Source organism: Siphateles boraxobius, unplaced genomic scaffold, assembly GCF_051911475.1.
Source record: "Siphateles boraxobius isolate OS27281-9 unplaced genomic scaffold, OSU_SipBor_1 13, whole genome shotgun sequence".
NCBI lineage: Eukaryota > Metazoa > Chordata > Actinopteri > Cypriniformes > Leuciscidae > Siphateles > Siphateles boraxobius.
In genome coordinates, this window is record NW_027508733.1 from 12774435 (window position 1) to 12792937 (window position 18503).

The window sequence follows — 18503 nt, forward strand, 5'->3', positions numbered from 1 at the left end:
GACACACCTGGAATACAAACAGAACACTAGCGTAGCCAGAAAAGCGTCTCTGGGTGTGCATAAGAAAAACTGGGTGTGCCACATTTATTGTCAGATTAATCTGCAAAAAAACCTTGACCCGGCGTATCACTAACTTTACAAAATAGACTGGGCTGATGTGTAAAACTATACTCAGGCTCGGCACATAAACATAATACTAGGCCTATATAAAATATAACTCAACATTAAGGCATTTCATGTGCTTGTCGTTCGAACAAGTAAATCGGTCATTCACTTGTCCAAGTAAAGAAATTGCTTGCCCAGAAAAAAATGGGATTTTTTTGTTTGTGTGTTGTAGCCAGCTGCCAGGCTAAATATCAGCTTACAATTTATTTTGAAGCAATATTCTCATCAGTGTTCAGTCAGCTTTTACATATTTAAATCTGCATATTTATGATATTTTAACCTTTATAAAGAGCATTTTTCCATAATCTGGTTATTAAATTGTTATATAAATTAAATTGAAATAATAAGAAACTATATGGCTGTTACCAATCAAATTAATCAATTTACACTGAAATATTACAACTGCATTAAATAATGTTATGAGACTGTTTTCAATATTTTTTGAATATACAAATATGATATATTGGAAAGAATGATAGCCTACTTTTAAACACGAAACTAAACCACCAGTAGGGGGCAGCAGGTGACCGTCTTAATGAGTGCGTTATTGAGTCATTTATTCAAATGATTCGTTCAAACGGCTGAATCGTTCAGGAATGAGGCAGTTGTTTAATGGGTCATTGAATCTTTGACTCAACCGATTCATTCAAAGCGCTGAAAATCATTCAGTAATTCGGTTATGTTTTCCGATGAGATGCGCTGTGGTTCTGCTCTGCTGTGATCTTTGTTTTGAACTATTTTCGCTGCTTAAATAGAACAAAAACAGTCAATATTGTGTATAAAATGTAAGTGACTTGATATTAATTACTTGTTTATTGAACTGTCATATGAAATCAGTGTCACATTTTCAATTGTGATGGCTATTCAGCACTCGTGGTCGTGTGATGTTGCTTAACTGTATCATATGTTATAAATATAAAAACTCCACATGAATCTTTTATCCGCTGTATTTTCGTTAGGTTTCTTTGTGTGAACTGCGCTCATTGTTTCCGTTTCTCCTCATGAGGCGCGAGCCTCAACAGCACGTTTGCGGATTGTTTGGCAGTCCGAATGAATGTCGGCAGTCTCGGCAGATATTTTTTTAAACGATAATAATTTAAAAATTAAAATACATTTTAAATGTACAAATATTGTAAGTAGACAACAATAGTCCAAGTCTAGTAAAACATTTTTATTAAGAATTTAAAAAATAATTCTGCATTTTTAGGTGTGCCAGCTGCCACTGTGGGTGGCACTGGCACACCCTGGCACACCTGTGCTGCGCCTATGATCTGATGGCTGGACAAACTGTTTGTGAAATAATCCAGCTAGAAGAATTAAGGATATTGGGAAATGAAAACAGTTATATTTGTTTAAAAGCAGCCGGCCTTATGAATTAAGGAAACTTTTGTGCCGATTTCGGAACTGGATACTAGGAGCTATTCTTTACTATTTCTGCCATATAAAGATATTAGTCAAGTCAAGTCACCTTTATTTATATAGCGCTTTTTACCATACAGATTTTTCAAAGCTTTACAGTGATAACAGGAGAGTAATGCAACAAAATTTGTTTCTGCTGTACAGCAGATCTAGAAGAAAATAGCGTCATAGTCCAGCTTAAGTGTTCAGTGATGGTTCATTTTTGTTGTAAAAAAAGTTAATTTTTATCATTTATATATATATAGCCTCTCTGGAGAAACATCATTTACTGCGTACAGCCTCTAGGTGGAGCCCCAGCAGTGTCATTCAATTCAAGAGACACCTGTCCTAAACTGGACATCATGATTCATGACTACAGTTTACTGAATGGCAGACACGAACGCGATCATCAAATTACTGTTCCTGTGAATTTCGTATTTTTATTTTAATATGGAATTTTCTTTTCATTAAGTGGTCTGTTAACTGCGGTAATAGATAAAGACCATAGTATGTTTATGATGTATGCCTCAGACATCACACCCATGGACCGTTGGTTGAACGTCTAATGCATAGCCTATGCCACACAAAATCAAGTGGTACTCACTGCAGTCGAATGACATCCAGCTTCGGCTCTATGGACATGGGGTGGAGGGATAGAGTTGTGCGTAGGGTTAGGGTGTGGTTAGATATTCTAGCTCAACCCATTAGGCCCAAATAACATTTGCTCCTTCTCACTGGTTGTCTAGCGGGGAAGAGCTAGACGTAAGCTCCACCCATTTGTTCTGCAGTGAGCAGTTCTTTAACGTCCACCTGGAAAAACGCCATTGGGACCCCAAACACTCTCACACGGTAATGAGCGCTTATCAGGATCAACTTAACCCTGGATTTTCAAAAGCATGTGAAGTTAGGGGCACCACTTTTGCAGTAAACTTGCACAACGTTCTGGAATGAATAGTTTATTAGATGCACGGCAGTCTGTTATTGTAGGGACACGGTCTTTTACATCGTCATGCCCCTTAACATGAGGTGGATCAAAACGAAATTTAATTGGTTGCTTTACATGTCAGTCAGACGGCTTCTGGGTGGCCCTTGGCCAATGAAAGCTGTGACCTTCTGTCGTCAGTCTAAAGCTGTGGCTACGAGAGAGCGTCCCTCCCCTCCGCTTCCGGCTCATGGGACCTTATTTTGGAAAAAATATGTATGGTAGTCAATGGCGAGAGACAACTTATCTTTTTATTCCATCTGAACTGTGCCCTGAATTACACATATGATGTTTGTCAATTTAAAAGATAATTATGAAAGTCAAGAAAGTCACAGTTTGTCATAAAACAGAAGAGTAACATTTAGTTGTATGTGGAAATCATTCAATGAACTACATCTCTCGTCTCGCACTATGTACATCACCAAGCTCGTGTGTGTGCAGTCTGGTACAAAACACACAGGCATGATGGCGTAATGTTATGATTATAACGTTAGACTATAGAAAAGACGACAGACGTTAGCTTCATTAAATTTAGCTTCATTCATTGAGAGAAAAGGTAAGACGTCACATGCGCGCCTTTTGGGTTTTGTAGTCTTTGTAATTACGTATTTTCACAGTCTTATACCTCAACAGTTTTACATCAAACTGCGACTTTCTTGACTTTAAAATGTATCTTTTAAATTGACAAACATCATATGTGTAATTCAGGGCACGATTCAAACGGGATCAAAATATTTGTTGTCTCTCGCCATTGACTACCATACAATATTTTTTCCGAAATAAGGTCCCATGGTGGTCCACCGGAAGGGGAGGGACTTAGGCTCTCTATTCACAGCTTTACTGAGAATGAAGCAAATCGCGAGAGCTCCCTGATAACAAGAACACGCACGCACACACGCGACCAATCAGACGCACCCATTTTAACAGCGTTAACATTTAGATTTTTAACATCACATGAACTTACTAAACATATTAATTAATGCAAAACGTAACATTTTTAAAGTATTTGACATATTTAATAAGACAGATTACTCTATTAGATTACTGAAAGGGTCCCATGAATTAAACCTCAGGAAAAAAACATAGTACTGTAACTCTTCAGCACATTACATGTGCTCGTGCTTCATCAGTTCTCAGTAGTTCTTCAGCAGTGAGATTAGTGTCTGTAGAAGTATCTCGACTCAACACCTGTCTTCTGTAACCTGCTGTCAGTCATGTGCTCATCACACAAGAACTCATTACAACTTTTTTTCCAGCACACGGGTTCATTTCTCACTTTCATAAAGCAGAAATCTTTTGTTGAGCTCGATTGTCATGTCATAGACATGCGGTTCACACCGCAAGTCCTAATGCTCAATTCTGATTTTTTGCTCAGATCCGATTTTTTGATTGGCTGTTCACATTACCTTTTAAAATGTGACCTATATCTGATTGCAGTGTGAACTGTTAGAGGTTTCAAACTAACCGGCATGCGCAAAAGAACAATAAGAATGACATCAGACGCAGCACGCGGTTGCACTGAAGTTCATAAAGTCCAGCGTCTGTGATTCTAGTGTTTGTGATGGTCAGAGCTCCATTCTGATTCAGCTGCAGTCGATCTGTTTGTGTAATGGAAACTTTTGCGGGTTTATAGTTGCAAATTCACTACAGAGATCTGTGTGGATGCGTAGACGAAGCCAGGAGTGGTGGGAATATGACGTGAATAGTTTCACTGAGACGCTGTTCTCCTGTGTCCCCGTTCTTCCATTTTGTGTGCATTTTTTTCAAAAACGGAGCGGTTACGGTAGGTCCTTCTAGCTTGAATTGAAGTATCTCCCCATATACTACTTAGATATAACACCTCACTCTCATTGACTCGCTTCATCGCTGTTCTCCATATCTAGTCAAGTTTTTAATGTTAGGCTACTGTCTGTGTCTGTTGTGTCTAGGGCTTCGCCGGCGCATAATTGTGACAAATGTCGACGTAGATTGACGTAAAAGTCGCATCAAATCCGCCTTGATTGTTCACACTGCGGCCGCATTGAAAAAAATCAGATCTGGGTCTGATTCAGGACCACATATGTATGTGGTCTAAATCTGATTTGAAAAAATCAGATCTGGGCTAGATTTGAGTGTTCACACTACCTCTGAAGAAGTCTGACCTGGTCACTTGACCCCAAAAAAATCAGATTTGGGCCACTTTTGCCTGCAGTGTGAACGGGGCCATAGTGTCATAGTGATTGACCCTGGTGGGCGTGTCTTATCGCATCATACTGAACTCTGCTGCTCACTCTCTCCATCAGGAAAATCTCTGTTCAACAGCGGCGACCACACAGTCACTGGTTCATTCACTCGGTCTCCTGATGAATCTGGCAGAAAATAAAGAGACAGAAATTAAAATATGAGAAAGAAATGCTTTTGCTGCATTTACATCTACGTATGGATGATGTCAAAGCTACACAATCTCAAGAGTTTCTAAACATGTACACTAAACAAAAAAAAATAGCTAATATTTTTACAATATAAATAATCTCATATCTTTTTCCTTTAAAAACATAAAGAAAAATGTTAGGGTTCGTTCACACTTGTAGTTCGATTTGGTTAGTTCCTTTGGTCCGGACCAAAAAAAAAAACAACACAACACATTTAGTCCTGGTCCACTTAGAGTTCACATTGCCATTTTTAAAACTGAACCTAAAGGCATAGTGTTCACAATCTGACTGGTTGGCTTTTATCACGTATATTTTAAGACAGAACTCCCCAAACATTCGAACCAATGCTTGAGTGTCCGTAGCCGAAACTATAACGGTATTTTGAACAGCTGAGAACTCGTGAAGAGCTCATAAAATGTGTAAATAAGTCAAAACAGGTGCAGCGATCCCTCCATCACACACACACAAACGTAGATCTGCTGCAAGGAGACGTGGTTCTGATGCCAAAAAAAAACCGGTATGCTTGAGCATTCGGTCCTTTTAAGGGTCACATCATATCCGGTTTTTGGTTGGTTTACATGTCATTGGTCCATGTTGCGTTCATATTTCATTTGAACTGCACCAGAGTTAGTTTGGAAGCGGACGAGACCCATCTTTTTAATGGTGACCTGCTTGTTTGGTTCGGATGGCAGCGTTCAAACTCATTCAAACGAACCGCACTAACTAGTGATTCACATAACCTGGATCGCAAAAGCACTGTTGGAAAACCGAGTAGAGGACCGTTTCTTAATAAATGTTGTTCTACTCACCAGTGACCGTCACATTGAATCTGCTGAATGTGGTCTGTTCTTTGTTGATGATCTGTAGTTTAAAATGTCCCGAGTCTGTAGTTCTGATGTCTTTGATGGTCAGAGATCCAGTCGTCTTGTTCAGCTCCAGTCTGTCTCCGAATCTCTCATTAATATCACTTGTTCTTGAATCAGCTTTAACAACGAGACGGTTTTCAGCTCCAAACGTCCACAGTATCAGATCATCTGGCTGTATTGTGGCACCAGTCTGGAGAAGGGCAGGATCTCCCTCCTTTACTGACATTGATCTCACTTCACGTCAGCAGCACGCAGAAACAGAGAAACACAGAAAAACAAATGTTTGAATTCATTTTGTTTGCATTTTCAACATCACATACATTTAGATGAGATTTTGTCAACTATTGTGGCATGTTACTAAACATGAACTTCATTTTCATTTTTTGAATCCCATAAGGGTGCAAGAAAACTAAACATTCATGACATCACATTCATCTATTTTGCTTTGGTTTCTCATGAGGTATGCAAAATATACCTCTATATACTGATAATACTTTATTGCTGTCAATCAATAAAAAAAATAATTAACTAATTAAAATCGCAAATTTTCTCTATAATTAATCGTGATTAATCACACCTACATTAAAGCTTTTAATATATATATATATACATTTTTACAGGACTACTATATGTTTTACTGTTCGATGAGCAGATACACTGTTTGTATACACACTTTGATATAATTTATGTGACAAGGCTTCTTCAACTAAACATGCAAATATGCAGAAAAACTTGTATCAGTCCTGCAAAACACATTTTTCGGCTTCCAAATAATTTGCAGCTCTCAAATTTGCAGTTTTTTAGACTAACAACTTACCAAAAAACAAACAAACTATAAAGCATGAGCTAATGCAGAAAAATATAACATCAAACCAGATTATACAGCTCTCATAGAAATGTTGTTATAGTAAATGTATGTTATTAAGCCTTTTACCAGAGTAAAGTTATATTTTTAATTTTTGTTTGTTTGTTAATTTAAGCTGTAATATTATTAGAATAAAGTCATAATGAACATAACAACAAAGCAGTCAGATAGCAAAGCAGAAGATGAATTCATAAAGCAGAATGTGCTGTAGTATTTACATGTTTAAGCCATGGAATGATTTATAGATTTATTAAAATAAATAATTTCAAACTATATTTTATAGGGCTGGACATGTCATGATTTGATTCAGTTCAGTTTAATTATTTCATTTTTTCACAATATTTCATGTAGTACATGTCAATTTTTCCTAAGGAAAATATCTAAATAATGAAGACTCTCTTGGTCCAGACTTATTTTTAGATATAATAATCAACAGTCAAATTCAAACAAACATTTTCAATTTTAAACATTTTATATATTTTCTTTTAATTAAATAAGCTACTTACATTAGTTCAATTTGTTAAATATAAACACTTAAAAAGTGGCGTCAAAGTTCTGTTTTCTTTACAGGTTTTTTCTTCTTCTAGCAAACTACTAGTACTGAACGGTTTTCATGAGATAAACATAGCGTTTTATGTGAAATGTCCAAATCAAGGCTATAACTACATCTTGAACATTGGGGAGGGGAGTTCAAGTTTTTGAAAGCGATACCGTTATCGTCCACGCTTAAAATAGAAAAACGTGTATTTGTGAAAACGATGATGTCATGCACATGTATACTATGTATTCAGTTTGTAGGTGTGAGGTGTTTCTTTACAAAGCAACATCGCGAACTACTGTTATGACATGCAAATACAGTGATTTTAGTCGTTTTTGGTTCTGTGTGAACAGGAATTATTTTGACCATGATGTCATCTGTACACGCAAAAAAGCAAAGGAAAAAACGTTTCTGTTTTAGTACATAGTTGTTCTGTGAACGTATACTAAAACAGCATTTTTTCGTGTACAGACGACAACGTTGTCAAAACAATCCCATTCACAAAGATCCGTGAAAACAACAGAAAATGCTGTATTAAGGCCAGTAATTGGCGATGTCACTTTTGTAAAGAAACACTGCATGAACATTGTTACCATTTTCAACTAAGAACATTATCGTTTCCATGTAGCCTAAACTCCAAAAACGCGAATTCGTGAAAACGATAATGTTCTTAGTTGAAAATGGTGTTGTGTAAACAGCCATTCAATATTATCATGTGTGGATGAGCAACTTTTGGAAAAAGGTTATAAATGCTAGTAATGTAGCCTCAAGAAATGAAGATGTAGACTTAGCCTTAAGAAATGAAGATTCATTAAAATTGGGCCAAACCAGCCCTAATCTTTGACTATCTATGATTCCTGATCATGCCTTTTCTCGTTATGTGACTTGTTTCTTCTAAAAAAATCCCTAGTTCATTCATGCAATATTACAACTTACAACTAATCTCCTAATTGTACAGTATATTCACACATAACATTATGAATTCATAACGTGGCCCTATACTTGCAAGCAATCTAAAAGTAATTCAAGTTTGAGCACTTTGAAAAAGCTTTAGTTTCAGATAATCTCAACCGTTTACTTAGTGCATGATAACACATTGGAAGAGTTGATATACTTTACCATTGACAGTAAGACTGTATTTGGTTCTTCTGCCGCAGCTGATCTTTAGTTTATAGAGTCCAGAGTGTATGGTTCTGATGTTATTGATAGTGATATTCCCAGTTCTCTCATCCAGCATGAGTTTGCTTCTGAATCTCCCATCAACACCTGCCAATGTCCTTCTGGTCCCTCCATCGATTTCAGCGATGAGATTGTCTTCAGCTTCATAGCACCACTCTATCGTATCAGTACTCTGTATTTCAGTAAGACCGGTTCGAAGAGTGATAGATTCTCCCTCCGTCACGGTCTCTCCTTTCTCTTCACATGTCACAGCTACACCGGAACAGAGAACAAATGTGTTAATGAGTGTGCAGGTGGACATTTTAATTACTGTACACTCATTCATACCAACCACACCATAAAGTCCATATGACTTATGACTCATGCTATATTCCAAGTCTTCTGAGTGAGGAACAGACTAGATTATCTTGATTATCAGTGAATAACAGTGTCCATTACACAAAGTTATCATCTGACGTTACAAGACTTTGAATATATAGCATGAATTGTTTGGTCAACATTATAGTGCATTTTTGGTCCTTTTCCTTTTTAGAGCTTGAACATCACTATGAAATGTTGAATGCAAAAGAGTGACAAACAACAGCATGTTTGAAACAACATGACTTAAGTAAATGATGGCAGAAGTAACATTTTTAGTGAAATAGTAGTTGGAAAGGGTTGTAACACCACCGAAAAGTTGGAGATCAGTAAGTTTTGTGCATGCATTTATTTTGTTTAAAAAAAAACATGATGTTCAAATTTGTTTTTCCCCAACTCCACCCCATTTCATTTTGAACATTTGAATACAAAAAAGAGGAAAAAATGTCATTCTAACAAACAAACAAAATCATAGTACTAATAACGAATAATAAACAAAAAATGCATGTCTTAGTGGCTTTCAAAATTGTGTCAAATATCACCCGTGCGTGTCTCGTCAGATCCGGAAATAGAGAAAAGTTGCTCTAACTACTACTGTGAAAAAACCTATACCTTTATTAAACAATGCACATTTCTTAATATTAAGCCTAAAATTATGTTTTAACATCACTATTAGTAAGGATAGTATGATCTCTGTATAATATCAGTCTTTAAATGAAAGATAAAGTGTACCTAAAGTATTCTTGCAATAGATCCACTTAATCACAATCAAATATACTTAAGTATATCTTTAGTTGGACATCAGTACTATTTTCGGATAACTAAAGTTCATTAAGTACAATAGTAGTTGTTCCAATTTAGCAAAAGTACTATTGCAGGGTATTTATATTAAGTACATAAATATGTAAATGTATTTGTGGTATTCTTTGCATTAAATATATTTTTTCAAATACATTTTAGTATTTTTTCATAGTATGTAAATTGACAAAACGAGCATGAAAGTTTAACATGGAGCTATTACATCTCCAACCTCCGGGAATCACCCATTTTAAACAAACGCCAAACAGATGAGAGTCTGCTGGCAAAAAGAGAACTCGACAGAGCTCGTACTAAAAGAAGAATCAACATCAGCTTGGCTTTTCGGAGATGACGAGAACTGAGGGCTTTGAAATGCTGTAAAAGCAATGCAGAGATGATGCTATTTTTATTACTAACAGGTGAGTAAGGTATTTTATTGAAGAGATACATTGCCATATGTAGCTCTCTAATAGAGTTCATTGTAAAGCATTATCTATTTTGAAGATTCAATTCATTATGGTTTGTTGTAGCACTGTGCTGAAGGTTTTTTCCCCCATGCGTGGTTTGAGTTGGAAGAAATGGAAAAACGAGTGGATCAAAATAAGGACTATAATGTAATGTGTACACAGTATAACAAAAGTTTTAGCAAGTTTGGAGGAAACGGAAATTATCTTTAAATTTTGTAATACTTACCAATTTGCCTTTTTAATTTAGAGATTCTGCGGCGATAATAAATCAGACCTAAAGCTGCAGCCACAAGCAGCAGAACAGGAACTAAAACACCAAAAAAAATTCCTGCAATAGCACCCGAAGAAAAATGTGGATCTGGGACAGCTATAAAGAGAGATAGTGAAAGTGTCAGTCAATGTGATGGTCTCAAATTAATTCTAATATATGCTAATAATACTGTATGCCAGGGTTCCACCAATGCAGAGTTCAGCTCCAACCCTGATCAAAATCACCAGAGCGAACTTATCGAAGTCTTCAGGATCACTAGAAAATCACAGGTAGGTGATTTTGATCAGGGTTTGAGGAGCTAAACTCTACCATATGCCATTACACTGAAAGACTGTTTAAGTAACTTAAGAGTGACTCACCATTTACAGAAAGAAGGAATCGCTGTGAGCTCTCACGGCCTCTGATCTGTAGTTCATAAAGTCCAGCGTCTGTGATTCTAGTGTTTGTGATGGTCAGAGCTCCATTCTGATTCAGCTGCAGTCGATCTCTGAATTTCTCATCAGTATTTTTTAATGAGGTTATATTAGTTTCAATATCAATTTTAGCTAGGATGATGCCTTTATCTCCAAATCTCCACAGCATCAGAGCATCTTTGTGCATTTTAGCATCAGAGTTTAGAGTGACAGACTCTCCCTCCATCACTGACACTGACTTCACTGCCTCCGTCTCACCAACAATCTCTGCAAAACAAGAACATTAACAAAAATGTGCTTCATGTTTACATTCACAATTCTGAAACTTTTTTTTCTCAGAATTGTGTCATATTAACTCACAATTATAAAGTCAAAATTGCAATACAAAAAGTGCAATTGTAAGAAAATGTTAGAATTGTGAGCTATTTTTTATTGGCAACTTTAATAACTCACAATTGCGAGTTTATATCTCACATATTTAAAAAAGAAAAGTCAGAATTGCAAGATATAAACTCGCAATTGCAAGAAAAGTTAGAATTGCGAGGTATAGCCTAATCACAATTTACATGTATAAACTCGCAATTGTGCGAAAAAAAGTCAGAATTGCAAGATAAACATACAGTTGTGAGAAAAAAAGTCAGACTGGTGAGACATAAACTCGCAATTGGGAGAAAGAAAGTCAGAGTTGTAAGATAAGTCACAATTAGGGTTTTATTTTTATTAATTCCATGGCAGAAACAAGCTTCCATATGCTATTTGACCGAAGTTAACACAAGTTAATAATACAATTTAAAAAAAAAAAATCAAACCATCCTCCATAACGTGGTTGCTATTTACATCTGATATCATTTCATATAATTTATATTACACTCCATAGAGCTCCGTTATCAGCTCCACAATGGTAAATGAAACCAGATCTGAGCCGGATCAGCACGGAATGGAACGATTAAGCAATGGGACAATTATGCCCAGTGGAAGAGCAGCTAAAGTTACAATAAAAGACTTGAGATACTCACCACTGACAGTAAGATTAAATATCTTTGTTGTAGTCTTTTCTCTAGAGATGGAGAGTTTATATTGTCCTGTGTGTCTGATTCTGGTGTTTCTGATGGTGAGAGATCCAGTGTTTTCATCCACCTGTAATCTGCCTCTGAATGATACATCATCATTGGTGACAGAAAATGAAGTAAAGTCGCCCTTTCTCCTTATTTGAGATATATAAGAGTCTTTTGGTCCAAACAGCCACAGAATAGTATCATCGTTCAGTATTTCAGAAAGATTAGTGTGCAGAGTAACAGAATCTCCCTCCATCACTGACACAGGCTCAGATTCATCCGTCTCTGTACCAGACACACCTAGAAAACAAACAGAACCAGTTTTACTGAAACTGTAATATGCTGAAGAGTTGCTGTTAAGTGTTTTCTGAGGTTTAATTCATGGGACCATTTCAGTTCATACAACTAGTAATCAATTTAAATAATTATTAAATATTCATACGTTGTCAAATACTTTAAAATGTTATGCATTGCATTAATATGCCTAGTAAATTAATATGATGTTAAAAATCGAAATGTTACGCTGTTAAAATGGGTGTATCTGATTGGTCGAGTGTTCTCATTATCAGGGAACTCTCGCGATTCGCTTGATTCTCAGTAAAGCTGTGATTGTGTAGCATCTCACTTTGAGTCTTTACTGATTAACATACTCCCTTTCAGGGGTACTACAAAACCAGAGTCATTACAGCAAACAGATTCGATTGAAATATTTGTGTGAGCTGCTGAAAAGACAAACAGATCTTGGATTAGGCTACCTTTTTAAATTTTGATGGGAAAATCAATAAAAAATGACCATAAAAAAAGACCATACACACCCAAGCTAAGCATTAACAAGATAAATGTACTTGAGAAGCAACACTGTATTTAAGACTTGTTTTCATAGACTGTATCTGTATGAAACAAAAAATGGGTCCCACTTTATATTAAGTGGCTTTAAGTATTATATACTTACATTGAAAAATATGTAAATGTACGTATTGTGTTCATGTTGTATTGTAAAACACTTTTGCTGATAGTTGCTTCTCAAATAGGCCTAAAATCACCCCGTCTATGGATAAAAATACTCGATCAAGAATAGGTTTTTTTCAGTATGTTATTTCTATTAGGTTTGTTAGTTATTCTGTCATCACTAAAAACATGTCTAAAAACATGTCTATAAAATAAATCGAAACCGAAAGGAAATCGAGATTCAAAACTTACCGTACATAAATAATAATAAGAACAGAAAGAGCAACATGTTCCACGTGTGTTTGTAGAGCTGTAACGAATCTGACTTGAATAAATATGATCAATGAAATTTCTGTATGTTTATGTTCCGCTGAATTCCCGGTGTTTGTCGTCGTCCTAAAGCTGTAGCAAGACAGACTGACAAGCCTGAAAACGAAACTTAAAACGCAGTCACAAAAATATTAGACTCCAAGTTTAGACTACAGACTTTTCTCAACGTAGTGAATGACGTTTAAAGAAGACACAGTGTAGTGTTATCCCTGAAAGAAAATACACAAAAATGTCAGGCGAGCAGGGCGTGGACATGCAGCCAGATTTCTAAGCTTAAAAACTCTTGTAGGCTACGGTATAACTTGAGTTATACACTTTATCCTATAGGCTACTCTAACGAAAAAAATTGCCTTTGCGACTCAATTGTTTCGAAGTGCGTATCAAACTGCCAAAGTAAAGTGATTTCACTTGCCATATTACAACCGATTAGACTACAATTAGTGATGTTACGTCTGACACCGACGCTCCGAAGCTTGCTTCAAACTCGAACGGTCCTTGCAATGAACCACTGCTTTGGAGCTTTGGAGCTTACGTCACTAGTCACGTGAAAATGACGTCTGAAGCAAACACACTAGGCTTGTTCGACTTGAACCGGCGCTGCACAGACCGATCGGTTGATGACATCAAAGTACCGCGAGAGCGATTCAAAAGCATAAGGAGCCGTCTGCTCTCTAATCGCTCTCGCGGTACTTTGATCTCATCAACCGATCGGTCTGTGCAGCGCCGGTTCAAGTCGAACAAGCCTACTGGTTCACTCCTGTAGTGAACCAACCACCTGACTGCTTTGACAGGTTTGAAACCTGGCGGCTGTATTTCTTATAAAAGTGAAGCCAAACCACGGCAACACCGAGAAAATAATATTTCTGAATAAAACCCATACCATTTAATGAACACGTTGAAGCCTTCTGCATGATGTACCCAAAGCACACCCTCTGCCAAATGTTTTTATTATTATTATTATTAATTAGAGAACATATGAACATTGTTACATAAAAACATGCATCAAAGACAGAAACTTCAAAAACCCCTCTGCTACATTATACAAGTACAACCAGTCACACAAGCACATCCTTTTCAACATACAAAAACATCAGTCCCACCAGTTAAGTTATAGAGTTCTGCTTCCCGCAGCTAAACAAGATAAAGCTTTCACACATGTGTTGTGATGAGAGAGAGAGAGAGAGAGAGAGAGAGAGAGAGAGAGAGAGAGAGAGAGAGAGAGAGAGAGAGAGAGAGAGAGAGAGAGAGAGAGAGAGAGAGAGAGAGTGGATGTGTGTGCGTGTAGGTGTGCGAGTGCGTGTGTGTGTGTGTGTGTGTGTGTGTGTGTGTGTGTGTGTGTGTGTGTGTGTGACCACAAGAGGGAGACAGAGAAGGAGGAGAGCGAGCCAGGATCATGACAACATGATACTGCCCTGCTAAAAAAAACTATAGAAACCATTACAGAAATTCTATTGGATTTAATGGGTTTCATGGGAATGTTATTGGTTGTAATGGGAATTATAGTGGTCTCTGTGGGTCTCCGCTGATATGTGTTGGGTTCTATTGGTGGGGGCATTAATTCCTAATGGAATATGTCCCAAACACACTACAAAAAATAATTATGTAGTGGTTGAAATGGTAAATGCCAATGGCTCCTATTGGTATTTTAATAGAAACCATTCGAATTTATGTGATGGTTTCCAACTTTTTTTTAAGCTGGTCTGATCTTCTGTCCTTGTCTAAAGAAATAATTACACACACACATCATGCTTAATGTTTTATTATCAAGGTGAACACATGAAATTCATCAGTATCTGTAAAATTCACCTATAAATGAGTTTCACAGCACTAACACTGTTTCAGCTTTGATCGCCTCGGTAAACACGTAATAAACGGGGGCGTTAACCTATAAGCCTACTTGCATTTTATGGTTGTCAGCTTTGTTGTATTACATTTACTTCACCAGGAGATGGTGCTGCAATTTCCATCTGAATGAAGCTTCGAGTAATGAACCATTTTCGACACAATTGTATCAGAAAGCAATAAAGGTTTGAAACGCTTCATTTGGCCATCACTAATTACAACAACTACTAAGTTCGTCTGTGTTTGATGACGTAGCACGGTCTTCCAATGAACCCAAAGTACAAAGTACAAAACAACAAAACAATACGCAAATAAATAAATAAACACAATTCTACATAAATAATATAAATAAATGTGCAAATAAATACATAAATCCATATATTCCTGTATAAATAACTATATAAACAATTGAATGTGCGAGGAGATAAATAAATAAATAAATAAATAAAACGAATGTTGGAGGGGGAAAAAGTTAAAGTGGGCCTAAATGCTAAACTGAAAGTTTACTTTTTTTTCCCTTTTTTATTAATTTTTAATGTATCTCCAAAATGGCGTGCCTTACGGTGTTTGATTGACATCCTCTCAATAAATACGGAGCTACATTAAAAATTGAATAAAAGGTTAAAAGGAAAAAAGTATACTTTCAGTTTAGCATTTCTTTTAAAATGTTTTTGTTTCCCCCAACATTTGTTTTATTAATTTAATTATTTATCTCCTCGCACATTTTATTAATTATATTTATTAAATTATATATTTGTATGCAGGAATATGTGGATTTATGTATGTATTTGTTTGCACATTTGTTTATTTATTTATTTAGAATTTTGTGGATTTATTGAATTATTTGCGTAGTTATTTATTTATTGTTTTTGCAGGTTTCGTCCTTCATAGCTATATTCCTGTAGGCGCATATAGCCTACTGACAAAGACTCAAGAGCACTTTCCTAGTTCGTTTAACGTATCAATTTTATGCATTTATTCCATTTGTGTACAACATGCCTCCTCCAAAACGTTTATCTTAAGCGGTTAGAAAGCGTAGGCTACTCAATGTCATCAACATGCAGACATCCGCAACCAATGGGAACGCCTACTAGAAACCTGTACATTTGGCGACATGCAACAACCAGCAACAGTGGTCGCTAGTGATGTGAACGGGCGGTTTTAAAGTGGTTTACTGCATGTTTAAAGTGGTTGACATACGGCCAAGGAATATGGTTAATGCTTTTATTTTGTTTCTTGTGTGCTTGTGGCGAGTTGGTAAGTTATGAGTGTTTTTAATTATGACATCACTTATTTTATAAATAAACTCTTTGCATTACATTGGTTTTCATTAAAAGTTTCTCAATTTCTTATCTCTTTAATATCTTTACAAACGTAATTTATTAGTTCTGGGACATGCTGCGAATTTTAGTGGAAATAATTCCAAAACAAAATTTGATATTTAGTTTTAAATCAGTCTTATCCAAACATGTAGTTTCACTTCTGTTGGCACATGAAAGTGAGTGCTGGAGAAAAATCACCTGACATTGAGCTCCTGAACTTTTATTGTTATTCTATAAAAGTTTACTGCAATTAATTAAACATTCACTAAAGAAAATGTATATACATACAAATCACTGATAACTGTAAGTGTTCAATAATAACAAACAACATGTCTGTTACAAAATATGTTTCCTTTTTCTGTAGATGATGCAGATGCAGTGAAGTCAGTGTCAGTGATGGAGGGAGATTCTGTCACTCTAAACACTGATGTCACTGAAACACAGAAATATTTGTTGATACAGTGGACGTTCAGAAGCACTCGTATCGCTGAAGTCAGCAGACTTACGGAAACAAACTCGACGTATGATGGTCCTGATGAGAGATTCACTGACAGACTGAAACTGGATCAAACTGGATCTCTGACCATCACAAACACCATCATCTCAGACACTGGACTTTATAAAGTAACAATTGTCAGCAGAGGGTCCAGCTACATGAGTTTCAATCTCACAGTCTATGGTTAGTAGAGAATAATAGTAATGTTTTTAAATGTAATTTTTTTTGTTTTTTTCACTATTCCATCATTGATGTCTCAATGGTATTGGTTCCATTTAAAATATGGTTCTACTATAAAATAAAATCAGAAGTGTGTGATGAGACTAATTTCACAGTAACATCTGTCATTATCAGAGACTCCACAAAATACTTTATCTCCAGAAAGATCATCAAGCTCCAACTTTTTCTCGTCCAGCTGTGCTGTGAACAATTCAACCGTCATCCAGACTGAGGACGCCAACATTACTGAACTCTATCAGCCAAGTTCAGGTACACATCCATCACTCTTACTGTTAAATGTTTTCAGTCAGAACGATTTTAGTTCCTGTAAAGCTTTAAAAGATTATGTCAGAACGGAAACACTCGTGCAGTTTTGACCAAACATTTTCATAGGTGTTGTTACTGCTGATGCGTGCTAAACCATCAACCACATAAACCAATTAAAATTGCAAGATTTTTATTAACAATGCATTTATGCATTTTAAGGATACTTTTATCCGAAGCGACTTACATTGCATTCAAGGTTACATCTGATCGGCTCATGCATTCATATAAAGATTGAACTATTTGTGCAGACAAATGCATTTGCTGTTTTTTCTTTTGTGATTTAACTGGAACAGAGAACAGACCACAGAAGAGCGTCAGAGACGTGAAGCAGGTGTGTGTGTGTGAGAGAGAGTGTGAGCGTGAGTGGGGTGTTGCTTTTGAAAACATTAGTGCAAAAAAAGATCTTGGAGAAAGAGTCACATGATCACAGGTTTCTAGAAAAGCGGAGGTTAAACAAGGGGCTGAAGCTCTTAGAATTATATTATATTATCTATAGAATTATATTATTTTCATTATTTTAAACAATACTAGCAAAAAAAAGTAGTGAAAAGGGGAACTAAATGCACAGTTCTGATTCAGTGTTTTTCTTCTTTTTTTCAGGCCACATACACTGTTGTGGTTTCACTGAAGCTGTGATCCGATTGGCTCTCTCTGCACTGGTGGGCGTGGCTACTGTTGCTGTGCTGGTTTATGACATCAGATCTACAAGAAGTGAGCTGATCAGAGAAGAAGAGACCAGACATCACTGTCAGACTCCTGGAGTCAAATCAGACCAACAGTGTGAAATGAGCAGAAGCTTTAGTTCCAGATATGTTTGCTGACGTTTACTGGTATACTCATGAAAATAAAACATACATTAATACTCTACAGATTTCCTATACTTACACAGCATTTTATTAACAGATTGTCTTTCATCCATTGTACATTTATTGATTGTATTTGCGCAGAATTTTTTTTTTTTTATTGATCTATTAAATTAAATTGATGGCTTTCAAACAAAATAATAATTAGCACATTTGATGCATGGGAATCATCTCATAAGCTCTGTTGAAATGACTCTTGGTGAATGTTTTAGGTGACTTTTAATAAAGATTTAGTAACTATTGTCCACTTTTATTATCCTTCCTTAAACAATATAGTTCAAATATAACTTGTATGTGATTTTCAGAATTCATGTGACACACTAGCAGCTCCAGATTGTGAGTTGAAGCTTTTTGTGGTCTCAGTTATTCACATCTGTAACTCATCACCTCA

General features: G+C 36.2%; 2 protein-coding genes across 10 annotated transcripts in view; one reads left to right on the forward strand and one right to left on the reverse strand.

Annotated features, from left to right (window-relative positions):
• LOC143735480 (uncharacterized) overlaps positions 1–18354 on the forward strand; it is a 59673-nt gene extending 41319 nt beyond the window's left edge. Inside the window, exons 1-4 of one of the 2 annotated variants that reach the window (XM_077225680.1) lie at positions 15986–16142; positions 16572–16886; positions 17058–17192; positions 17850–18354. In XM_077225680.1, the coding sequence (XP_077081795.1) occupies positions 16064–16142; positions 16572–16886; positions 17058–17192; positions 17850–18070 (750 nt within the window). In that variant the 5' untranslated portion in view covers positions 15986–16063 and the 3' untranslated portion in view covers positions 18071–18354. Of the gene's footprint in view, positions 1–15985; positions 16143–16571; positions 16887–17057; positions 17193–17849 lie in introns of those variants that run through there. The other variant, XM_077225681.1, reaches the window with a different exon arrangement.
• LOC143735423 (uncharacterized) lies at positions 1620–13550 on the reverse strand. Of its 8 annotated transcripts, XR_013203171.1 has the most exons (9): positions 13456–13545; positions 12966–13252; positions 11727–12065; positions 10657–10977; positions 10253–10393; positions 8345–8656; positions 5766–6056; positions 3362–4893; positions 1620–2742 (listed from the first exon to the last, which is right to left on the reverse strand). XR_013203171.1 is itself a non-coding variant. In XM_077225566.1 (8 exons), exons 2-8 carry the CDS (start codon positions 13000–13002, stop codon positions 4793–4795), a joined length of 1542 nt encoding a protein of 513 aa, XP_077081681.1. In that variant the 5' UTR covers positions 13003–13252; positions 13456–13545; the 3' UTR covers positions 1620–4792. The 8 variants fall into 8 exon arrangements, 6 of the variants coding, with proteins under 6 accessions (XP_077081681.1, XP_077081682.1, XP_077081680.1 ...); XR_013203170.1 differs by having other exon boundaries at positions 12966–13550; XM_077225566.1 differs by having other exon boundaries at positions 1620–4893.
• Positions 18355–18503: the final 149 nt, after the last annotated feature.